The following is a 23,299-nucleotide window of genomic DNA, read 5'->3' on the forward strand; positions in this document are numbered from 1 at the left end:
ATAAAAAAATGATAAATTAACAAAAGAAAACGAAAATTGAATAAAGAAAGAAAGAAAAAATATTGAAAAATTCTAACTTAGGGGCGGGATTAATGCCTAGGGCATTCTCTTCCATCCAACCCCTGTATTACCCTATCTATCTATTACCCTATCGACCGATGGACTTGTGGACATACCTTGAGGCAACGCGTATTTTTCTTTCGAAATCTGAGACAATTTCTCCCCTTTTTATTAGGCCTATATTTCCCCTCTTCTGAAGCCTATTTTCCCTCTTTTGAATTTCCCTTTCATCAAGCCTATTTCCCCTTTTCTTTCCTAAAGGATTAATGCCTAGGGCATTCTCTTCCATCCAACCCCTGTATTACCCTATCTATCTATTACCCTATCGACCGATGGACTTGTGGACATACCTTGAGGCAACGCGTATTTTTCTTTCGAAATCTGAGACAATTTCTCCCCTTTTTAGGCCTATATTTCCCCTCTTCTGAAGCCTATTTTCCCTCTTTTGAATTTCCCTTTCATCAAGCCTATTTCCCCTTTTCTTTCCTAAACCTATAAGGAAAGTAATGCAGTCGGCTTCTAACTACGGCCCACATGGAAGATTGGAACCCTCATATGATCCCTCTTTTGAATTTCCCTTTCATCAAGCCTATTTCCCCTTTTCTTTCCTAAACCTATAAGCCCTCTTTTGAGTTTCCCTTTCATCAAGCCTACTTCCCCTTTTCTTTCCTAAACCTATAAGGAAAGTAATGCAGTCGGCTTCTAACTACGGCCCACATGGAAGATTGGAACCCTCATATGAGAATTTGGTACAGTTGGTTGAAGGCAGTCTTTGAAGTTTTCTCTAACATGTAAAAGTTTTAAAAGAGGTTTGATAGAGGAAACTGGGACTGTTGAGGTCTTATCGGCCCTAAACACAAATATCCCAATATGAGGCTTAGGTATAGGGGCAAACAGCCCCAACAAATGAAGCTTGTACGAATCTCAGGTCTTATCGTCCCGAAAACTAAGAGAGAAGCCTAGTTAGCTTCGTTAGGGTAGTGTGTCTGTCCTATAAGGGCTAAGTCGCGGGTTCAATTCCCGGCCGGGGCGGATTTTATCCCAAACAAATGAAGTTCGTTCTAGGAACGGCTGGCTGCTGGCCTTCTCCTATCCTGTCTTCCTTCTCTCTTTGCTTTAGGATAAGACCTTAACAGTTACAGTCCCCTCTATCAAACCTTTTAAAATAGGTACGTAAAAAGAAGAAGAAGAAACTTTTTTAAAGAAAACTTGCAATTGGCACTGAGAGTTTGTTCCCAGGGACCATGCGTTTTTACTTTCTATTACCCTTACGTATAGGGAACCTATACAAGGTAATGAGAAAGTATTGCAATCGGTCCAAATTTTCAAAATCGGAATAGAAACGATACGAGTAGATGCGGACTCACCGGGTTATAGTTGACGACTGACTATATTGAAGATTATAAACAACCAGGGGTACCTAGTTCGTAGTTGGTTGCTGTGTTCGGTTTGTACGTTTGGAGAATCAGGGGTACGTACCCCCTAAGGCGCGTTTACAGGAAAGGGAACTAGGAGGTCTGAACAATGTCTATTAGTTAGAAAACAAAATTTCCTACTATTTTCACTATTATTTGACACATTTTCTCTGTACCGGTCTGGAGTTAGAAGCGGTTAAATTTCAACAAGATCCAACGAAAGAAAAAAGTTCTCCTCTTATGGGTTAAGTCCGTTTTGAAAACTATTTGAATTAAAACTTGCAATAAGTCCCTTATACACGATTTGCAGGAAACAAAATTTCCTACGATTTTCACTATTATTTGACACATTTTCTCTGTAGCGGTCTGGAGTTAGAAGCAGTTAAATTTCAACAAGATCCAACGAAAGAAAAAAAGTTATTCTCTTATGGGTTAAGTCCGTTTTGAAAACTATTTGAATTAAAACTTGCAATAAGTCCCTTATACACGATTTGCAGGCGTATTTGCCAGCTTGATCTCACGACCTTGTCTTTTGACAGAACGTGTATGTGGTCAGTTTCAGACATGTCTGTGAAAACTTGTCGTACACACGTACGATGTGTCGGCAGACAACGTGAGACGAGGAGGATAAGTCTGCAGACAATTCGAAACGTGTACACCTTATGTGGTAAGATTCAGACATGTCTGCGAAAACTTGTACACACGTACGATGTGTCGGCAGACAACGTGAGACGAGGAGGATAAGTCTGCAGACAATTCGAAACGTGTACACCCGGCTTTAAGGTGTCTATTAGTTAGAAAACAAAATTTCCTACTATTTTCACTATTATTTGACATATTTTCTCAGTACCGGTCTGGAGTTAGAAGCGGTTAAATTTCAACAAGATCCAACGAAAGAAAAAAAGTTCTCCTCTTATGGGTTAAGTCCGTTTTGAAAACTATTTGAATTAAAACTTGCAATAAGTCCCTTATACACGATTTGCAGGCGTATTTGCCACAGCTTGATCTCACGACCTTGTCTTTTGACAGAACGTGTATGTGGTAAGTTTCAGACATGTCTGCGAAAACTTGTCGTACACACGTACGATGTGTCGGCAGACAACGTGAGACGAGGAGGATAAGTCTGCAGACAATTCGAAACGTGTACACCCCTCATTTGAGGTCCGCCGCAAAAAAAAATGTTGAGTACAGCTCAAAAAGAGGAATAAAGACTCCTTTGTTTTATCACACAATACTTATCAATCATTGTCTTTCGAAATCAGATGGGTTCTTGGGTGGGTGTGTGGTCAAATGGTACGCTTTATATTTATTCATTAAGGAACAAAAAAAATTGCAAATAAAAAAATGGGTGTGTCACATCCTCTTTAATTTCTTAGCACTTTTTTTTAAGGGTTTTGAAACATCTAAAATGGTTTTTGTTGGCTGGTCACTTTCTGCTTAATGGGTCCAAGCATCTATTGAGCAGTGACTTTCTAGTTCAATTCCTAGCCTTTTGAATCGAACTTTAACAAGTCCCATGGTGGATTTCACCAACCTTCTTTCCAGCCTCTAACAGCCTGTTAGCTTAACGGCCCTGTTAAGCCTATACAAATCAAATGAAACTTAACAGGCTGTTAGCTAACAGGCCTTCTAAGGACTACAAAAATATTGGTGAAATCCACCACCAGTAGTGCAGTATGTTGGCTGGTCACCTTCTGCTTAATACGGTTTATGCATAATGGGTCCAAGCATCTATTGAGCAGTGATGTGTATCCCTATGAGAAGTGTTCTTCTTTCACTTTGCCACAATCCCACTAATATGTGGTCGGCATTTCCGAATTTGAGGGACAATCTCCCCCTCTACAATCCTCTATTCACTTCTTCCCCTCTTCTCCATCCCCTCTTTCTAAGCAAGGTCTACTGTTCGAAACTTTTGTTATACTACGTTATTAAACCCATAAAATAAACGAGACCTTGTTTAGACTGCTGGGGTAAAGGTACTTTTCAGTCTCATTACTACGTTATTAAACCCATAAAATAAACGAGACCTTGTTTAGACTGCTGGGGTAAAGGTACTTTTCAGTCTCATTCTGGCAGGATAAACAAGAAGTATATTCTTTTTCCTGAGGCGTTCTCTTCAATTCAACCCATTCTCACCTGGAATATCCCGCGCCCATGTGTCGTACACAGACGTGGCTCTTTGAGCAGTGAAGTGTATCCCTATGAGAAGTGTTCTTCTTTCACTTTTCCACAATCCCACTAATTTGAGGTCGGCATTTCCGAATTTGAGGGACAATCTCCCCCTCTACAATCCTCTATTCACTTCTTCCCCTCTTCTCCATCCCCTCTTTCTCATATCCTCTTGAACCTTATCTGAAATAAGTCCACCTTCGGTCTTTCTCTCTCTCTCTCTCTCTCTCTCTCTCTCTCCCTTTATCTCTCTCCCTCTTTCTCTCTCTCTCTCTCTACTCACACGTCCAGTCTCTCCACCCTACGTACCTCTCATCTCTCCTTTCCACATGGCCACATTATCTCATTACCTTATCTTACCATCTCAGCCTGCCCTCTTGTATTGTCTCTCCCAGCTGTTCTACTTTCACGATCTCTCTGATTCTCACTTTATCCTTCCTTTTCAATATTTCAATGCACACTTCAAACGCAGCATTCTCATCTCAGCAGACCTTTAATTTTCTCTCAAGAGCCTTTGTCACTGCCCATCTAAGAGAAGTATAAGGTATTAAGACTGATCTTTCTATAGAAACATAGTAAGTGCACTAGCAAAAAAAAAAATTATAGGGTGCCACAAGTTAGCGTGGAAGTCTATAGAAACATAGTAAGTGCACTAGCAAAAAAAAAAATTATAGGGTGCCACAAGTTAGCGTGGAAGAACTCTATTATTGAGCTACCTACTTTCACTGATTTAAAAGTTATTATAGTGTCGCGCTTTTCGATGTTGGAGTTCAATATTAGAGTGCCGGAACCCAGTCACTCGATGGGACTTCCGGCACCCTAGTTTTGTCTCAGTGTAGCAACATACCTATAAAAACATAGTAAGTGCACTAGAAAAAAAAACTTATAGGGTGCCACAAGTTAGGGTGGAAGAACTCTATTATTGAGTTACTTTCCCTGATTTAAAAGTTATTATAGTGTCGCGCTTTCCGATGTTGGAGTTCAATATTAGAGTGCCGGAACCCAGTCACTCGATGGGACTTCCGGCACCCTAGTTTTGTCTCAGTGTAGCAACATATAGGACACAATCATGTCAAATTTCATCCGGGAAGCAATTGGCAACATATATTAGACTATCATAAATAATAATCTCTCACATTACCACATAGGTACGGTACGGATTTCAATTGGATAATTATACATTTAGATTACTACTGCTAAGTAACCTACGTCCTACAGTTAATTATTAGGTAGTGTAATGGCCAGCGGTAGATTAATACATGTAGTGTAATGCCGAGCGGTACATTTTATGGCAAAATAGATTATTAACATTTATCGCATCTACATAATAGGTAATTAAGAAATGAAGTACCTACGTCAAATAATTAAGTTAACGAGCTCGTCTGCGATAATAATTAATTTACATCCGCGATATATCGTAGATGTTGCAAACTTTCCTTTGGTGAATGTCCGGATGGGCGGGATTGACAATTATTATTATTAATGAGAGTTTTATTTTGATTAAATTATGACCAAGATGACAGAGCATTAAGAAATAATGATGGCAATAAAATAGCAGTTACATGCATACTAATACCTATTTTTTACAAGCATCTCATCATTAGACAGCTAGACAATAATTCCGTAAATTGTAAAACTCAATTGGGAAAGATCCAATGCGGACTAATTTTATTTCTGAAGTGGTTGTTCAGACGGCTCCACTGACTAAATACATTGTATGGGTATATGGGAGTTTTGACATCTCCACTGATTTCAATGGGTAGTCTTCTAGCAATGTATTGGACATTCGGAGTTTTGACATCTCCACTGATTTGAAGATTTTCAGCAAGGTCTAAAATTTACCTACTTATGGCAACCCTACTAGGTAATATAAATTTTATTGTTACCTAGACTAATAACTCTTCTAATTCACTAGTAAAGCTTAAAGATTAGGATTGCTAGCTAGGTATGGGTAAATAGATCTTATTGTTTCATTACAAAACTTCATCAGTAAATGGTTTTTTCAAATTAATTTGATCCCAAGGGCAAAGTAAATCCTAGACCCGTATAAAAATGTAATACTAGCCAGCCTAGTTACATAGGTTGGTGGCGCGTCTGCCTTGTGCCTTGTAAGCGCTAGGCCGTGGGTACGATTCCCGCTCGGGGCGGATTTATCCTGATGGGATAATGTTCGTTCTCGGAACGGCTGGCTTTCCTCCTATTCTTTCTTCCTTCTCTCTTCGATTTCGGGACGATAAGACCCTAACAGTTACAGTTCCCTCTGTCAAACCTCTTAAAAAAAGTATAAAGATGTAATGCTTACCTCGTAAGACCACGTACACGGAATTCCAGCAAACTTCTGGACACACCTCCCCAATTCCACATCCTCATGAGTGGTGTACAGGTTCTTCAGGCAGTACTTAATGTGGGGGGCCACCAGGGCCAGAGTGGCCCGGGACATGATCACCCCTGGGCCCCCCATACAGAAGTTCTCATCGTATTCCAAACTGAGCAGGCCGAACTCCTCCTGATTACCCCGCCCTGGACAAGAAGTAAGGATTAGTCATCATTAAGGATTAAGGGTTAAGGAATAAGGATTAGTAATTGCTAATTACTATTTTACAAACATGAGTATATTTTACAAACATTAGTAATTACGATTTTTTTTTTTTTTTTTTTTTTTTTTTTTTAAGGGGGTTTAGGGTAACTTTGGTTTTTATAATAAAATTGACACCTATTCTGTACCAAATACATAAGACCTTGTTTAGACTGCAGGAGTAAAGGTTGGGGAAAGGTAGGTTTAAGGGTTCAGCGTCACTTTTAACAACTAACTTTTGACGGAGGTTTTACCCACCATTTGGCGACAAGCTACCCGTCTCCTCAATTCCCCAGACGGTCACCCATCCAGGTACTAGGCGCAACGTTGCTTAACTTCAGTGATCCGTACGGAACTGGTACATTCAACGTGCTGCCGCCGCTGGTTTAAGGAACAATATGCCACACGACCACTGCTGCACTCACCCGCCTGTCCAATGAACTGCGGCTTCGAGCTGTCCACAGAGCGCAGCATTCTCGCCAACCTCTCGCCCCGCACATACAGATCGTCATCCGCCCTCATGAACCACTCGTATTTATCGCCATACCGCTCCCACATATACTGGAGCATCAGGAACGATTTCTTCTGCGGAGGGTAGGAGTCATCGACACCGCGAAGTTTGACCAGGGGCAGGTCGGGTCGCGCGGCGGGCAGAGTGGAACTCTCGGAGGTGAAAAACGCGACGCGGCCTGTCGCAGAAAATTTCATGAAATGTGTTTTTTTTTTAACCTTGTTTAACGCCCTACAGGGAGGGCAATTACTAAACAAAGTTTCCTACCTATCTAATCTAATATAAATCATATTACTACCTGTCGCAGAAAATTTCATGAAATGTGTTTTTTTAACCTTGTTTAACGCCCTACAGGGAGGGCAATTACTAAACAAAGTTTCCTACCTATCTAATCTAATATAAATCATATTACTAACTAAAAAAAACCTTCTAGCGGGTTCGATTTCCGCTCAGGGAGGATTTTATCCTAAACAGATAAGGTTTGTTCTCGGAACGGCTGGCTTTCTCCTATCCCATCCTTCTTCTCACTTATTCTCAAACAATCAAAATCTTATCCAAATACGAGAGGGAACAAATAAAATCTGCATCCTAATCTATGTAAATGGGACGAAATGCATTATTTGAACATCACTATCTGTTCGATAACAGAAGCTTGTTCCAAATTCTCACGGGGAGGAAACCCATTCGGTCCCAAAGCCTTTTTTTGCTTCCAATTGCCAATTGGGTCCCGACTTTGCGAAGGTCAGTGACCAGTTGGGTCCCGGGTTTGAGAGGGTACCAATTGGGTCGCACACTTAAATTGATACCTGATTTATTTATTTTTATTTTTTCTTGTTCTTAAATTGCTACTAAAAGGAACTGTCACAAATGAGCAGTGGCCAGTGTTATTATAGGGTTAGGTTAAACACAAAAATAAGCTTTCTTTTCCATTGTCGTGGCTCCTGAATAATTACCGAAAATTTTGGTAATTGTTATTTTTTCATCCATGTAATTACAGGCATACGGGACCCAACTGGTAGTAAAGCCGCGACCCAATTGGTAGTTGGACCCTCAAAACCCCAGGACCCAACGGGTAGTCGACTACGTTAAGAAAACAGGTCATGGGACCCAACTGGCGTTCTTTCTTCTCACGAACACATGTCTTTAATTAAAACTCCATTTGGAAACCAAACACCATGCAAGTTTCGAGTCTTAACTCAATTGGGGAGGGGCTCTTGTCTGTGTCAGACATAGGAAATAGGGCAGCCCTACTCAAAATGCGACTCGGCTAGCTTTTCAGTGGGTCCCTTGGCAACTCAACCTAAAGGTGTGTCCACAGTCCACACATAGTCGGCCGGCCGTCGATCGACGAGCTAAATCTATGTTATCGATTCAGTCAGGCAGTGTGGACGGATCAGTCTACATCGACCGATTATTATATAACACTTTATTAGAATTTTACAATATTTACAAAGAGGTACACAAAACAAAATAAAAAAATGATAAATTAACAAAAGAAACAATTTATAATCATGGATACAAGGAAGTTTTAAACCCCATTCCTTTCAACACCGTGAGATATGTGTCCTCCCTATCTTACGTACACGGAAAGTAAATAAATATCATGGTTACGTACACTATGGTCGTACCCTGTCGCTGGAAATCAGGAATGCTGTAAGCAGATTGTACAACAAGGTCACACAACCTTCTTCCAGGTTTCTTGCTTCGTTTATTGAGACAAGATTCGACTGACCAAAGTTTCCTCCATCAATCCTATCCTTTGTTGACAAGACCCGACTTACTAAACTTTCCCCAACCTTCTATATCGCTATTTTTCTTGGTTGACAAGACCTGACCTACTATAGTTTCCTTTATCCTTCTATATCGCTACTTTTCTCGGTTGACAAGACCTGACCTACTAAAGTTTCCTCCATCCTTCTATATCGCTACTTTTCTTGGTTGACAAGACCTGACCTACTAAAGTTTCCTCCATCCTTCTATATCGCTACTTTTCTTGGTTGACAAGACCTGACCTACTAAAGTTTCCTCCATCCTTCTATATCGCTACTTTTCTTGGTTGACAAGACCTGACCTACTAAAGTTTCCTCCATCCTTCTATATCGCTACTTTTCTTGGTTGACAAGACCTGACCTACTAAAGTTTCCTCCATCCTTCTATATCGCTACTTTTCTTGGTTGACAAGACCTGACCTACTAAAGTTTCCTCCATCCTTCTATATCGCTACTTTTCTTGGTTGACAAGACCTGACCTACTAAAGTTTCCTTTATCCTTCTATATCGCTACTTTTCTTGGTTGACAAGACCTGACCTACTAAAGTTTCCTTTATCCTTCTATATCGCTACTTTTCTTGGTTGACAAGACCTGACCTACTAAAGTTTCCTTTATCCTTCTATATCGCTACTTTTCTTGGTTGACAAGACCTGACCTACTAAAGTTTCCTTTATCCTTCTATATCGCTACTTTTCTTGGTTGACAAGACCTGACCTACTAAAGTTTCCTTTATCCTTCTATATCGCTACTTTTCTTGGTTGACAAGACCTGACCTACTAAAGTTTCCTTTATCCTTCTATATCGCTACTTTTCTTGGTTGACAAGACCTGACCTACTAAAGTTTCCTTTATCCTTCTATATCGCTACTTTTCTTGGTTGACAAGACCTGACCTACTAAAGTTTCCTTTATCCTTCTATATCGCTACTTTTCTTGGTTGACAAGACCTGACCTACTAAAGTTTCCTTTATCCTTCTATATCGCTACTTTTCTTGGTTGACAAGACCTGACCTACTAAAGTTTCCTTTATCCTTCTATATCGCTACTTTTCTTGGTTGACAAGACCTGACCTACTAAAGTTTCCTTTATCCTTCTATATCGCTACTTTTCTCGGTTGACAAGACCTGACCTACTAAAGTTTCCTCCATCCCTACACCTATATCGCTCCTATCCTTGGCTGAACTTCGAAACTATTAACCTACTTAGTCACCTGTATCTGAAGTTTTGAAAACTATTTGAATTAAAACTTGCATTAACCCATGAGAGCCGAGGCCTACATTAAAGTCACACCAAACTTTACCAAACCCTTCTCTCTTTTTCTCTAATATCTCAGTTGCTCTACGTCAGAGTGCATCCGTCTATTAGTTAGATGTCTATTAGTTAGAAAACAAAATTTCCTACTATTTTCACTATTATTTGACATATTTTCTCAGTACCGGTCTGGAGTTAGAAGCGGTTAAATTTCAACAAGATCCAACGAAAGAAAAAAGTTCTCCTCTTATGGGTTAAGTCCGTTTTGAAAACTATTTGAATTAAAACTTGCAATAAGTCCCTTATACACGATTTGCAGGCGTATTTGCCAGCTTGATCTCACGACCTTGTCTTTTGACAGAACGTGTATGTGGTCAGTTTCAGACATGTCTGTGAAAACTTGTCGTACACACGTACGATGTGTCGGCAGACAACGTGAGACGAGGAGGATAAGTCTGCAGACAATTCGAAACGTGTACACCCGGCTTTAAGGTATCTATTGGAAAGTTCAATAATCGCTTTTCTTTTTTTACTACATTTCTTTTCCAGATTTCCTTGCATTTTTATGTTCTTTTACTAACTGTCATATAAATGGACAAACTAATTTCGAAACTTTTCCGGTATTTATTTTGTAAAATACGGTAGTTTCGCTGGAATTATAGCATCGACTTACCTACGGTTAATGTACATTAAACTAATCACTGCATCTTTATGCATCTCACACGAAGCTTGAATGCGAGGGTGTTTCGTGTTCGATTCCTAGCCTTTTGAATCGAACTTTAACAAGTCCCATGGTGGATTTCAACAACCTTCTTTTCAGCCTGTTCAATTCCTAGCCTTTTGAATCGAACTTTAACAAGTCCCATGGTGGATTTCACCAACCTTCTTTTCAGCCTCTAACCAGCCTGTTAGCTTAACGGCCCTGTTAAGCCTATAGAAATCAAATGAAACTTAACAGGCTGTTAGCTAACAGGCCTTCTAAGGACTACAAAAATATTGGTGAAATCCACCACCAGTAGTGCAGTTTTAACTTTGGATCATTGCCTAAGGCGTTCTCTTCAATTCAACTCATTCTTTTTAAACTTAAGCAAGGTCTACTGTTCAAAACTTTTGTCATACTACGTTATTAAACCCATAAGATAAACGAGACCTTGTTTAGACTGCTGGGGTAAAGGTACTTTTCAGTCTCATTCTGGCAGGATAAAGAAGAGGTGTATTCTATTCTATTCTATTCTTTTCTTTTTCCTGAGGCGTTCTCTTCAATTCAACCCATTCTCACCTGGAATATCCCGCGCCCACGTGTCATACACAGACGTGGCTCTCGTGTTCAAATAGCTATTGGCCGTCATGACGCCCACAAACAGCAGGCCGCTCTCTGATAGGCCAACGTCACTGATGCCACGCCCCTTTTCTCCTCCACTGCTAGACCAGCCGTCTGTTTGCCCCTGTGTCGCTACGTTATTAAACCCATAAAATAAACGAGACCTTGTTTAGACTGCTGGGGTAAAGGTACTTTTCAGTCTCATTCTGGATTCTGGCAGGATAAACAAGAGGTATATTCTATTCTATTCTGTTCTATTCTTTTTCCTGAGGCGTTCTCTTCAATTCAACCCATTCTCACCTGGAATATCCCGCGCCCATGTGTCGTACACAGACGTGGCTCTCGTGTTCAAATAGCTATTGGCCGTCATGACGCCCACAAACAACAGGCCGCTCTCTGATAGGCCAACGTCACTGATGCCACGCCCCTTTTCTCCTGCACTGCTAGACCAGCCGTCTGTTTGCCCCTGTGTCTCCTCCCCTCGCGGGAGTATGGCCTCCGCATCTGAAACGGGGTCGGCCGCGGGCCTAGGCGTTGAGAAATGGAGAGCGGCGAGACTGAGAAATTTCGGCCGCAAGAGGACGCCCAAGTAGAGGCCCATGCAAAGTCCTGTGGACAATCTCCTCCCCTCGCGGGAGTATGGCCCCCGCATCTGAAACGGGGTCGGCCGCGGGCCTTGGCGTTGAGAAATGGAGAGCGGCGAGACTGAGAAATTTCGGCCGCAAGAGGACGCCCAAGTAGAGGCCCATGCAAAGTCCTGTGGACAAAGGAAAAAAAGTTCAATGGCCGGGGACCACAATCCGAGTTTGAACTTGGTTGATAAACTGACTTCTGATGCCTTGTAAGTGCTAGGCCGCGGGTTCGATTGCCGTCCAAGGCGGATTTTATCCTGAACGGATGTTTGTTTTCGTAACGGCTGGCTTTCTCCTATCATGTCTACATCCTCTCTTCGATTCCGGGACGATAAGACTAAAAAAAAGTATAAAGATGTAATGCTTACCTCGTAAGACCACGTACACGGAATTCCAGCAAACTTCTGAACACACCTCCCCAATTCCACATCCTCATGAGTGGTGTACAGGTTCTTCAGGCAGTACTTAATGTGGGGGGCCACCAGGGCCAGAGTGGCCCGGGACATGATCACCCCTGGGCCCCCCATACAGAAGTTCTCATCGTATTCCAAACTGAGCAGGCCGAACTCCTCCTGATTACCCCGCCCTGGACAAGAATTAAGGATTAGTCATCATTAAGGATTAAGGGTTAAGGATTAGTAATTGCTATTTTTACATTACTATTTAAACATTGTCTTTAGGAGTTGGTGGGATCTGAGGTTACATTTTCAAAGGAATCACCGAATCTGGTTGTTGTATGTTTCGAACGTTGCCTGGCAACTCCGCAGATCTTGCACTTCTTTAACATTCAAATTTAGGAAGTTCCATTTATACTCTAGAAGTTGAACAGAATTTTCTTGTCGGCAGATAGCCACAAACATAGATACAATTTTCTCATTTATAGATTAAGATTGTTACTGATAACTGCATTAACTGTATTGTTATAACATGTATTGTATTAATTTTTAACCCATCAAATATACGAGACCTTATTCAGATTGCTGTGGTGAAGGGACTTTGCCGTCCTATTCGGGCAGGATAAATAAGATATATTCTATTCTATGTAGGTATGTATAATGTGGATAAATTAACAAACCAAGTACAAGTAACTAGGTATGGTTGTTGAAAGGTATACTTGTTCTCAAAGTTAAAAACACCTTTCTTTGTATGAAGGTGGATAGCTACTATATTCACAGAAAAGCCGTCTTGAGACTATAAAATTAATCTCTTCATTGTATTTTTTACTTTCTTTAGTCAAAGTTAAAAACACCTTTCTTAGTATGAAGGTGGATAGCTACTATATTCACAGAAAAGCCGTCTTGAGACTATAAAATTAATCTCTGAATAAGGATTACGGATTACCATTAAAAACACATGAAGTTATATTGGCTCAAAAGAAGAAAAACTATCATCATGAGAAGCAAAGAACATCGTGCTCCCTTATTGGCGGAAAAGCACAGAAATAATACCTAATAGGTAGTTTAAAAAAATCACTCGAAATAGGTATTTGAAAATCATTTAATCACATGTAAATCGCGATCAAACCGGTAAACTTCGAGATAAAGATAATCGAACGTTAAAGTGCGAATCACACAACCGATTCAACCGATGCTCACATTGCTCACCAGACGAGAACTAAATCACGACTGAAGCAGTGAAGCACTGAAGTCTCGGGCTCTCGGGTTTTGTGGTGAGCCGGTATTTGAGTTCTTCATGTGTGGAAGATACGTGGAATCGATAATCGGTACTACAAAACAACCGTAAGAAGTAGGGGAAGAGTGCCGAGTGTGGGGATGATACCTCTCTCACAGCAAGCGTATTTTTCTTGTAGAACAAGAACTGAGGCCTACCTGACAGTGTTGAAATGGTGAAGTAAACGAAGAAGGAAATGGTGAGATAGAAAGGAAAGAAGAAGAAGGAAATGGTGAAGTAGAAGAGGAAGAAGGAAATGGTGAAGTAGAAGAAGAAAAAGAAGAATAGAACAACGAACAGGAAGAGTGAAGCACTGAAGTCTCGGGCTCTCGGGTTTTGTGGTGAGCCGGTATTTGAGTTCTTCATGTGTGGAAGATACGTGGAATCGATAATCGGTACTACAAAACAACCGTAAGAAGTAGGGGAAGAGTGCCGAGTGTGGGGATGATACCTCTCTCACAGCAAGCGTATTTTTCTTGTAGAACAAGAACTGAGGCCTACCTGACAGTGTTGAAATGGTGAAGTAAACGAAGAAGGAAATGGTGAGATAGAAAGGCTGAAGTCTCGGGTTTTGTGGTGAGCCGGTATTTGAGTTCTTCATGTGTGGAAGATACGTGGAATCGATAATCGGTACTACAATACAACCGTAAGAAGTAGGGGAAGAGTGCCGAGTGTGGGGATGATACCTCTCTCACAGCAAGCGTATTTTTCTTGTAGAACAAGAACTGTTTATTTTGTAAAATACGGTAGTTTCGCTGGAATTATAGCATCGACTTACCTACGGTTAATGTACATTAAACTAATCACTGCATCTTTATGCATCTCACACGAAGCTTGAATGCGAGGGTGTTTCGTGTTCGATTCCTAGCCTTTTGAATCGAACTTTAACAAGTCCCATGGTGGATTTCAACAACCTTCTTTTCAGCCTCTAACCAGCCTGTTAGCTTAACGGCCCACCACCAGTAGTGCAGTTTTAACTGTGGATCATTGCCTAAGGCGTTCTCTTCAATTCAACTCATTCTTTTTAAACTAAGCAAGGTTTACTGTTCGAAACTTTTGTTATGCTACGTTATAACAGGAAGAAGAGGAAAAAGAATAAGGAGATAAAGGAGAGAGGAAAAGAAGATGACTTTGAAGAAGAAAAGAGGAGAACAAGAAGTTGTAGAAAAAGAAAGGGGAGAGGAATAGGACGAAGGAAGAGGAGGAAGAAGACGAAGATGAAGTTCTAAACTAAGAACAAAAAAAAAGAAGAAGAAATAAAAAGAAAAGAGGCATTAAAATTAAAACTTGATTAGGAAAGGGGGCGGGGTGGAAAATTTTAAGAACCTCCATGTGTGTAGAAGCTCTTATCTCTTAACACGTTGAATGCCATGCTTCCCAGAAGGTTCTGTAGTCTTAGAGAGGTTCTATATTAATTTATTATTATTCAGAAAGTAAATTATTTCGATTCAATAATAATGTGGATAGAGGGACAGGCGGACAGGGCAATTTTTAGGGGGTAAGGACCCCCCTCGGACTGGGGTGGACCCCACAGAAAAGGAGCTTTTGTCGGCCGCTACAAAAACCTTTGAACAAATCTGTGTGGCACAAATAAAGCCGGTTATTTTCTGAAGATTTGTAAAGGTGTTGGAAAGGAAGATACAATTCCTTCGATTTTATACAACGTATAGGTCGGCTTTTCGTGTATTCGGATTAGAATGAAATTGGTACCAGGTAGGTAGTGAATGAGAAAAAAATGGATTGGCGTCCAACGTGTTAAAGGCTTCTGAAAACGTAGGTTTGAGCACATCATGTACTGCATCTTAAACTCCCTCTCTCCCTCCCTCCTTCATTTTCTTTCTCCCTTTCTCTCTCTCTCTCTCTCTCTCTCTCTCTCTCTCTCTCTCTCTCTCTCTCTCTCTCTCTCTCTCTCTCTCTCTCTCTCTTATTCGGTCTCAGCTTCTTTTCTCTCTTTATTCCCCCCCTTTCTCTCTCTCTCTCTCTCTCTCTCTCTCTCTCTCTCTCTCTCTCTCTCTCTCTCTCTCTCTCTCTCTCTCTCTCTCTTATTCGATGTCAGCTTCTCTTCTTTCTGAGGTTTGTCAGGAAAATTTTATTTTTCTGAATCCCTTTCTCTCTCTCCTTCCATCCTCTTCTCTCTCTCTTTCTATCTCTTTCTCCGCTTTCTCTCTCCCTTTCTCTCTCCTTCCCTCGTCTTCTCTCTTCCTTTATTTCTCCTGATTCTCTCCCTCCATCTATCAACTTTTCTCCTCCTCTCTCTCTCTCTCTCTCTCTCTTTCTCTTCCCCCTTTTCTTCCTACTCCTTCTTCCTCTCTCTCTCTCTTCTCTCTTGTTCCTTTCTGTTTCTTTCAGATCCCGAATTAATAGTAGGGCAATATAGTTGACTGAACAAAGTGAGGTTCGAGTTTTAGGTAACTCGATTTTTTTCCCTTTCGTTTTTTTCCCCTTTCGTTTTTTTTTTTTTTTTTTTTTTTTTTTTTTTTTTTTTTTTTTTTTTTTTTTTTTTTTTTTTTTCCTTTAATCTCCATTTTTTTGCATGTTTGTTTGTTTGTTTATTTATTTATTTCACCTTAACTCTCGAACGGGTCCCATGATTTTCGTTGAAACTTCCAACACTTAATGGATTGAAATTTCTGTTCAGAAATAATAAACTCGTTCCCCCAAATATCGAGTACAATGTAGTTACATACAGATCAAGTGGGTGTAATACATGGGTTTTACCCGTTGATTTGTTAATCAATCAATAAAGTGATTACCTTGAGAAAATTATGACAATAACCAGTTAACTAGTAGTTCATTAGGTATTTGGTTCTTTTCCAAACGAGGTCCACATTCCGGACCCGGTACCCACATTGTCCATCGCTCCCCTAATCCTTGAACCTGTTGCCAGTCCTATACTCAAGCCAGTCTAACGAGATACCAACACACAAAGATGTACCGAGAGGTCCACAACCAAGAACCAAACACAAGTCACAAACCTCTCCCAAACCATCTGTGGCAACAGGGTGCTATAACATCGAGTAAATCATACAAACGTATTATTATGAACCCATCAAATATGAATGAAATATTGCCGGGTAAACCTGCTTTTATTTGTATTTAAAATATAATATTTGTTACTTATAAAAGGGGGCTTACCCATCAAATATGTATACGAAATCTCATGTCGTTCTCGGAACAGCTGGCTTTCTCTCTTTGCTTTCGGGACGATAAGTCGATAAAACCAGTTACAGTTCCCTTTATCAAACCCCTTGAAAAAAATGTCCTTATAGCAAGCGGTTACGGTGATAAGTTGATAACCGTGATGATGAGTGAATCTTTGAAATTAGTTGAGATGTCTGGCACACCTTACACTTATTGGTGGAGATGTCTGGAACACCTTATACATACTTATTGGTGGAGATGTCTGGAACACCTTATACTTATTGTGGTGGAGATGTCTGGAACACCTTATAGGTACTTATTGGTGATGTCTGGAACACCTTATACTTATTGGTGGAGATGTCCAGAACACCTTATAATATACTTATTCGTGGAGATGTCTGGAACACCTTATACTTATTGGTGGAGATGTCTGGAACACCTTATACTTATTGGTGGAGATGTCCGGAACACCTTAGTATGATAAATGAAGATTGTAGGTCTGAGTGCACCCCTAGGGCCCTAGGCCTTCTAGGTGCACCCTGTTTATCACATGTGCTCTGACTTCTTGAGATTAATATACCATAGGTATAATAGGTACTTCCATTATAATAGCATATTTGTGTGCGAGTTGTTATATTATATTTTGATGAATTCTATCATCATCTTCTTGTTCTTCTTCCTTCTTCTTCTTCTTCTTCTTCTTCTTCTTCTTCTTCTTCTTCTTCTTCTTCTTCTTCTTCTTCTTTCTTCTTCTTGTTCTTCTTTTCCTCCTTCCTTATTCAAATCTAGGTTGATATTCTTCGTTTATTTATGATCATGTGTGACATATTTTCAGGCATGTGGCATTTGATGCAGTAGGTATACGTCGCACAGGGAGCTAGTTTTATTACTCCCAATATGTGATGGGGAATGCCATTCGCGGAATCGCATGTTGCATACCTAGATTGCAAAGGTATGTATCTCGAATGGATGTGCATTTTGCATGCTTTTTCTCTCTCTTTCTCTTTCTCTCTCTCTCTCTCTCTCTCTCTCTCTCTCTCTACTTTCTTTACTTTTATTATTGTAATTTATTATCTAATGTTAGTGTTCTATAGGCCTATCCCTTCAGAACGAATAAAATGTTCTTTGTTGAAGAAAAAGAAACATTGAAAATTGACGGAGTTATGATAGGGGTAAAAATGCGTCGAAATGTTTCGTGTAATATACACACTGGCGTGCTCAGGCCGGAACTTGGCCTGGCGCAATGCCGTGCGCCTAGATAGGTAGTAGGTAGGTAATAAAATAGGTAGTTATTGATTGTGAGCTTCACCAATTTATGGACGGCCTATAAGAGATTTTATCATTTTATCGGACATCCATGTCCAGAAACACAAGTTAAACTGGAAAACTATTTTTTTTTTTTTTTTTTTTTTTTTTTTTAAAGGGTTTGACAGATGGAACTGTAACTGCTATGGTCTTATCGTTCCGAAATCGAAGAGAGAAGGAAGACAGGATAGGAGAAAGCCAACCGTTCCGAGAACGAACATTATCCCATCAGGGTAAAATCCGCCCCGGGCGGGAATCGAACCCGCGGCCTAGCGCTTACAGTGATGGGTATAGGTTTTTGATGTTTAAGTTATTATATTATTGTTAGGGTTTTTAAACCACAAGTAATTTTATAAAGAATAGTTACTGTATGACGACTGTGTAAATGTAAATGCAGTTTCTTTGTGTTATTATGTCACAACTTTGGTGCTCACTGCAGTATTGTAGGATTTTCCCACTATCTCAATAATCCTAAAATCCAATGTTTACCTACCATGCTTGCACCGGTCGCTATGTGCATTTATATGTCATTTTCCTCACGAGGCTGAGTGGGCCCCGCAACAGCCAGTCACGGAATCAATCATTTGGATGATACAAATTTCTTGGCCCCGCCGGGAATCGAACCCGGGTCTCCCGCGTGCAAGGCGAGTGCAGTGACCACTACGCCATGGGAGCTGACGCCATACCCGCCGGGAATCGAGCCCGGGTCTCCCGCGTGCAAAGCGAATACTGTATGACGACTGTTAAGGTTTTTAGTGACGGGGTCTTACCCTCAATTCGATGACAACTGCGACAAGCTAACCGCCTAATCACGAAATTTTTACCCAGCCTGAATAAGGCCGGGAAAAGTCGGCAGCACGCGGTTGTCCAAATGGGCACTCATCCAGATTCCAACCACGCGTAACGTTCGATTTCCGCCCCAGGCGGATTTTATCCTGAACGGATAATGTTCGTTCTCGGAACAGCTGACTTTCTCCTATTCTATCTTCCATCTCTCTTTGATTTCGGGACGATAATACCTTAGCAGTCACAGTTCCTTCGATCAAACCTTTAAAAAATAAAAACGCCAAGAATTTTTTTTTTTTTTATTTTATTAATATTTATTAGAGTGGCCAAGAAAAATTGTGACGTGTTTTCAGTTGTTGTTAATCGGTCGTTGTGTGAATCGGCCAAAGTGGGGACGCAGCTAGAGATTCGCGCCTGACATAACCTTGGTCTTGAAGGTCATAGCTTCATTATGTAAGGAGCATTGTCCGCCATTATTCTGGTCATAATGACAAGATACCCCTGAGCAATCTGAGCATCTACAAACAAGAATATAAAGAATATAAAATGCTTGTAGCAGAACACAAATCATTTAGTTATCCCAACTACTTCTTTGCATCAATACCTGATTTTTTTTTTTTTATTACAGAGGTAGAAGTAGAGAGAGAGAGAGAGAAAGTGGGAAGTAATTAAGAAAGAAACAGAAAGCACAGAGGAAAAAGAAAAGAGTGACAGGAAAAATGAAAAAATGTAGGTAGCTCATAATATAAAAGGTATAAAAGAGAATTGAAGGAAAAAGAGTAAAACTGATAAAGTTGTAAGAGAGAAAAGGGAGAAAGATAAAAAAAAATAGAAAGTAAAAGGGAAAAGGAATGATAAAAAGGAAAAGGAATCAAAGAAAGAAGGAAACTGACCTGGACTACTATCTACAAAACAAAGACCAGATTTTTTCCTGGTCTTTAGTGTAGATAGTAGACTTAGCCATAAAATTGCATCCATCCTCTCATCTTGTCATATTTGATCCTTAGAATAAGCATAGATAGGAGAATGGATAAAATGTATATTGTAAATTTAAAAAATAAATAAAGTCATATTCAAAAATCAAAAAAAAATCAAAAATCAAATCAAAGTAATTTTCTCCTTTTTTTCCCCCCGCGAAAAGCTCTTCGTTCTAATTGACATTGTTTGCAAATTTCCTCACCAAGTTCAATATTTTCTCATTCAAAGTCTGCTTGGAAAGAGTTTTCATCCAAAAGTTTGAAGCTTTGTCGAACTCGAGTTTCATTATTCTAAATAATGAGCCTTTACTCGAAATGCGGAGACATTATAAGTTTTCTTACCGACAATATAACTTCGGGATGGTTTAGTTACTTAAGTCGAATACTCAGATTAGGAGCTCAGGACTCTTAGGAAGTTACGAAAATTTCCGTGGCGAATAAATTCGAGTTCTAATGTTGATGCCTAGTTATGTCTCCCGTCCGGGGTTTGGGAGCTTTATCTGATACAGTTAGTTTTTCGGAACGGTTGGCTTTCTCATATCTTCTCCTCCTCTTCTTCTATTTTGGGACGATAAGACGTCCGTTCTCTATCAAAACCCTTCAAAAATCTGTTTATAATTTTGAAAAAAAAAAAAAAAAAAAAAAAAAAAAAAAAAAAATCAATGAAAAATTATTATGTCTGTTAGTGAATGAATGGTACTTGTGTAATGTGCAAATCAAAAGATTGAACCAAGTCCCAAATAGGTAATTGGAAAAAGGCAGATTTATATTTTCTTTATAAGTTAGATGAATTGTAGACAATTAGTGAATTTTCATAAATATGTTTCCCACAAAACCCCTCAATTTTATCCGAAGTCAATTTTTGTCCCCAATCTCCATTGAGGGTTTTTCAATTCTGTTAGGTCAGTGCTTCTCAAACTATATGCCTCGAGGTCACCCTAGGTGTGCCCCAGGATTTGGGGGTTTTCCTTAAAGAAAGATCATAAAACTGATGAGACAAAGAAGATCGCTGGCCAAATCAAAAAAGGCCTGCGGCGCGCGGCGCTAATAAAGGAACATTTATGTGTTCTGGTCGTCCTAAGTGTGCCGCTAGATTTGAGATTTTTCCTTAGAGAAAGATCTCAAAACTGATGAGATAAAGAAGATCGCTGGCGAAATTGAAAAAAAAAGGCCTGCGGCGCTATTAATGTGTTTGTGCGCATACGTCTTATACGTCTTTCCCTGAACTCCGCCAGCGTGCTTACATACTGGCGCGGCGCTACCTAGCGGAATTTCGAGGCAACAGCCTGAACTGTGACGTGTGTTTTGACGTGTGACGTCACTTTCATTAGAACGGAAAATGAAACTTGAATTTTAAACCTTTTACAATGGGGCTCAACCACTTTTTTTTTTCTTCGCTGATAAAGGAAGTTCGAAACACGCTGATCTCAATAGAAATGCAATTATTTTTTCGGAGTTTTGACCTCAGATTTGGATTTTTCACAACCTTTTTCATGGAAATCGACCTTTTATTCATAAATTTCACCCTACACGTGTGACGTCACTTTCATTAGAACGGAAAATGAAACTTGAATTTTAAACCTTTTACAATTATTTTTTCGGAGTTTTGACCTCAGATTTGGATTTTTCACAACCTTTTTCATGGAAATCGACCTTTTATTCATAAATTTCACCCTAATGCAACTGCTCCATTGTTTTGCATTTATTGGAAAGTCGAGGGGTCCTTGTTATTTTATTCCTGGAACCAGATGTTTTTCTTTTTTACTTTCTATTACCCTTACGTATAGGGAACCTATACAAGGTAATGAGAAAGTATTGCAATCGGTCCAAATTTTCAAAATCGGGAAATGGGTGGAAATATCCGTTTTGGGGTCCCCTGATTCCAAAAAAGTGGTTTTTAGCCCATGGTCTGTACGTAACGTACGTACGTACGTACGTAACGTACGTACGTACGTAACGTACGTACGTACGTAACGTACGTACGTACGTAACGTACGTACGTACGTAACGTACGTACGTACGTAACGTACGTACGTACGTAACGTACGTACGTACGTAACGTACGTACGTACGTAACGTACGTACGTACGTAACGTACGTACGTACGTAACGTACGTACGTACGTAACGTACGTACGTACGTAACGTACGTACGTACGTAACGTACGTACGTACGTAACGTACGTACGTACGTAACGTACGTACGTACGTACGTACGTACGTCGACAAATTTCCCTTTTATTCGTGAACCGTTACCAAATAAGCAAGTGAATAGTTAATGCCATGTGATTTTTCACGCGGAATCGAATGGTGCTACTTTTAGCACTCTCTGACTTACAGTTGAGAAGTTGCGGGTTCGTCTGTGTCAACAAATTTCCCTTTTATTTGTGAACCGTTACCAAATAAGCAAGTGAATAGTTGATCCCATGTGATTTTTCCCGACGCGAATCGAATGGTGAAACTTTTAGAACTGTCCGACTTACAGTTGAGAAGTTTCATGTAATAGAAAGTCGTGTGATGTTCAAATGGTGCTACTTTTAGCACTCTCTGACTTACAGTTGAGAAGTTGCGGGTTCGATACTCCCCGGTGTCAACAAATTTCCCTTTTATTTGTGAACTACTTTTACTTACCAAATAAGCAAGTGAATAGTTGATCCCATGTGATTTTTCACGCGGAATCGAATGGTGCTACTTTTAGCACTCTCGACTAACAGTTAAGAAGTTGCGGGTTCGATACTCCCCGGTGTCAACAAATTTCCCTTTTTTTTGTGAACCATTAACAAGTAAGCATGTGAATAGTTGATCCCATGGGATTTTTCACGCCGAATCGAATGGTGAAACTTTTAGAACTGTCCGACTTACAGTTAAGTTTAATGTAATAGAAAAGTCGTGTGATGTTCACACCAGATTTTTTATTTATTTATTTATTTTTTTTTCTTCTTCTTCTTCTTCTTCTTCTTCTTTCTTCTTCTTCTTCTTCTTCTTCTTCTTCTTCTTCTTCTTCTTCTTCTTTTTACCTACAAATAATTCTGACGGTGAAAATGTTGTATTGTCGACTGAGGAGCTGAGATAAATTTAAATTTAATTTAATTTTTAATCCTATCCAAGCATATTTTAATATACTTACTTATAATAACTGTAGTAATAGAAAGTAAAAATCTGGTATGAACATCACACGACTTTCCTTATCCTATTGAATGATGCTTATTTGATCTCTTTTTTTCTCCATACATACCTATTTAACAAGCTTTTTTTCAACGTTCTCAACGAAAATTTGCCTTCTTCTTCTTCTTCTTCTTCTTCTTCTTCTTCTTTCTTCTTTCTTCTTCTTCTTTCTTCTTCGTGTCCGTATCATGTTGTCCGTATGAGAGGAAAAATAAGGAATATTTACTCAGGTCTTAGAGCTAGGGGAATTACCTATTACTTTCTTTTCATTTTCTGGCTGGGGGACTTTTCCCTTTGTAGCCAAAACCAAATGTCAGCCTAAAACAATCACCCTAGCTAGGGCTGATTGAGGGGATGACGAAAAACGCCGACCCTGAACACCGGGAAAAGGCAAAGAAGAAAATGGTAATTTTATAACAGGAGGAAGAATTAAGGAATATAGGTAGCTAGTGGGTAGTCTGGCTGGGGGACTTTTCCCTTTGTAGCCAAAACCAAATGTCTCCTAAAACAATCACCCTAGCTAGGGCTGATTGAGGGGATGACGAAAAACGCC

General features: G+C 39.9%; 1 protein-coding gene across 1 annotated transcript; it reads right to left on the bottom strand.

Annotated features, from left to right (window-relative positions):
* Positions 1–5,946: 5,946 nt before the first annotated feature.
* LOC103518557 (chondroitin sulfate synthase 1-like) lies at positions 5,947–12,288 on the bottom strand (the record flags this gene model as incomplete). Its single annotated transcript, XM_026830322.1, has 4 exons — positions 5,947–6,164; positions 6,645–6,908; positions 11,371–11,827; positions 12,071–12,288. Coding segments are annotated over 4 exons (1,157 nt in total), but the record flags the coding sequence as incomplete, so codon positions are not given.
* Between the last annotated feature and the right edge of the window lie 11,011 nt (positions 12,289–23,299).

The sequence above is a fragment of the Diaphorina citri genome, unplaced genomic scaffold (assembly GCF_000475195.1).
Source record: "Diaphorina citri unplaced genomic scaffold, Diaci psyllid genome assembly version 1.1 scaffold2248, whole genome shotgun sequence".
NCBI lineage: Eukaryota > Metazoa > Arthropoda > Insecta > Hemiptera > Psyllidae > Diaphorina > Diaphorina citri.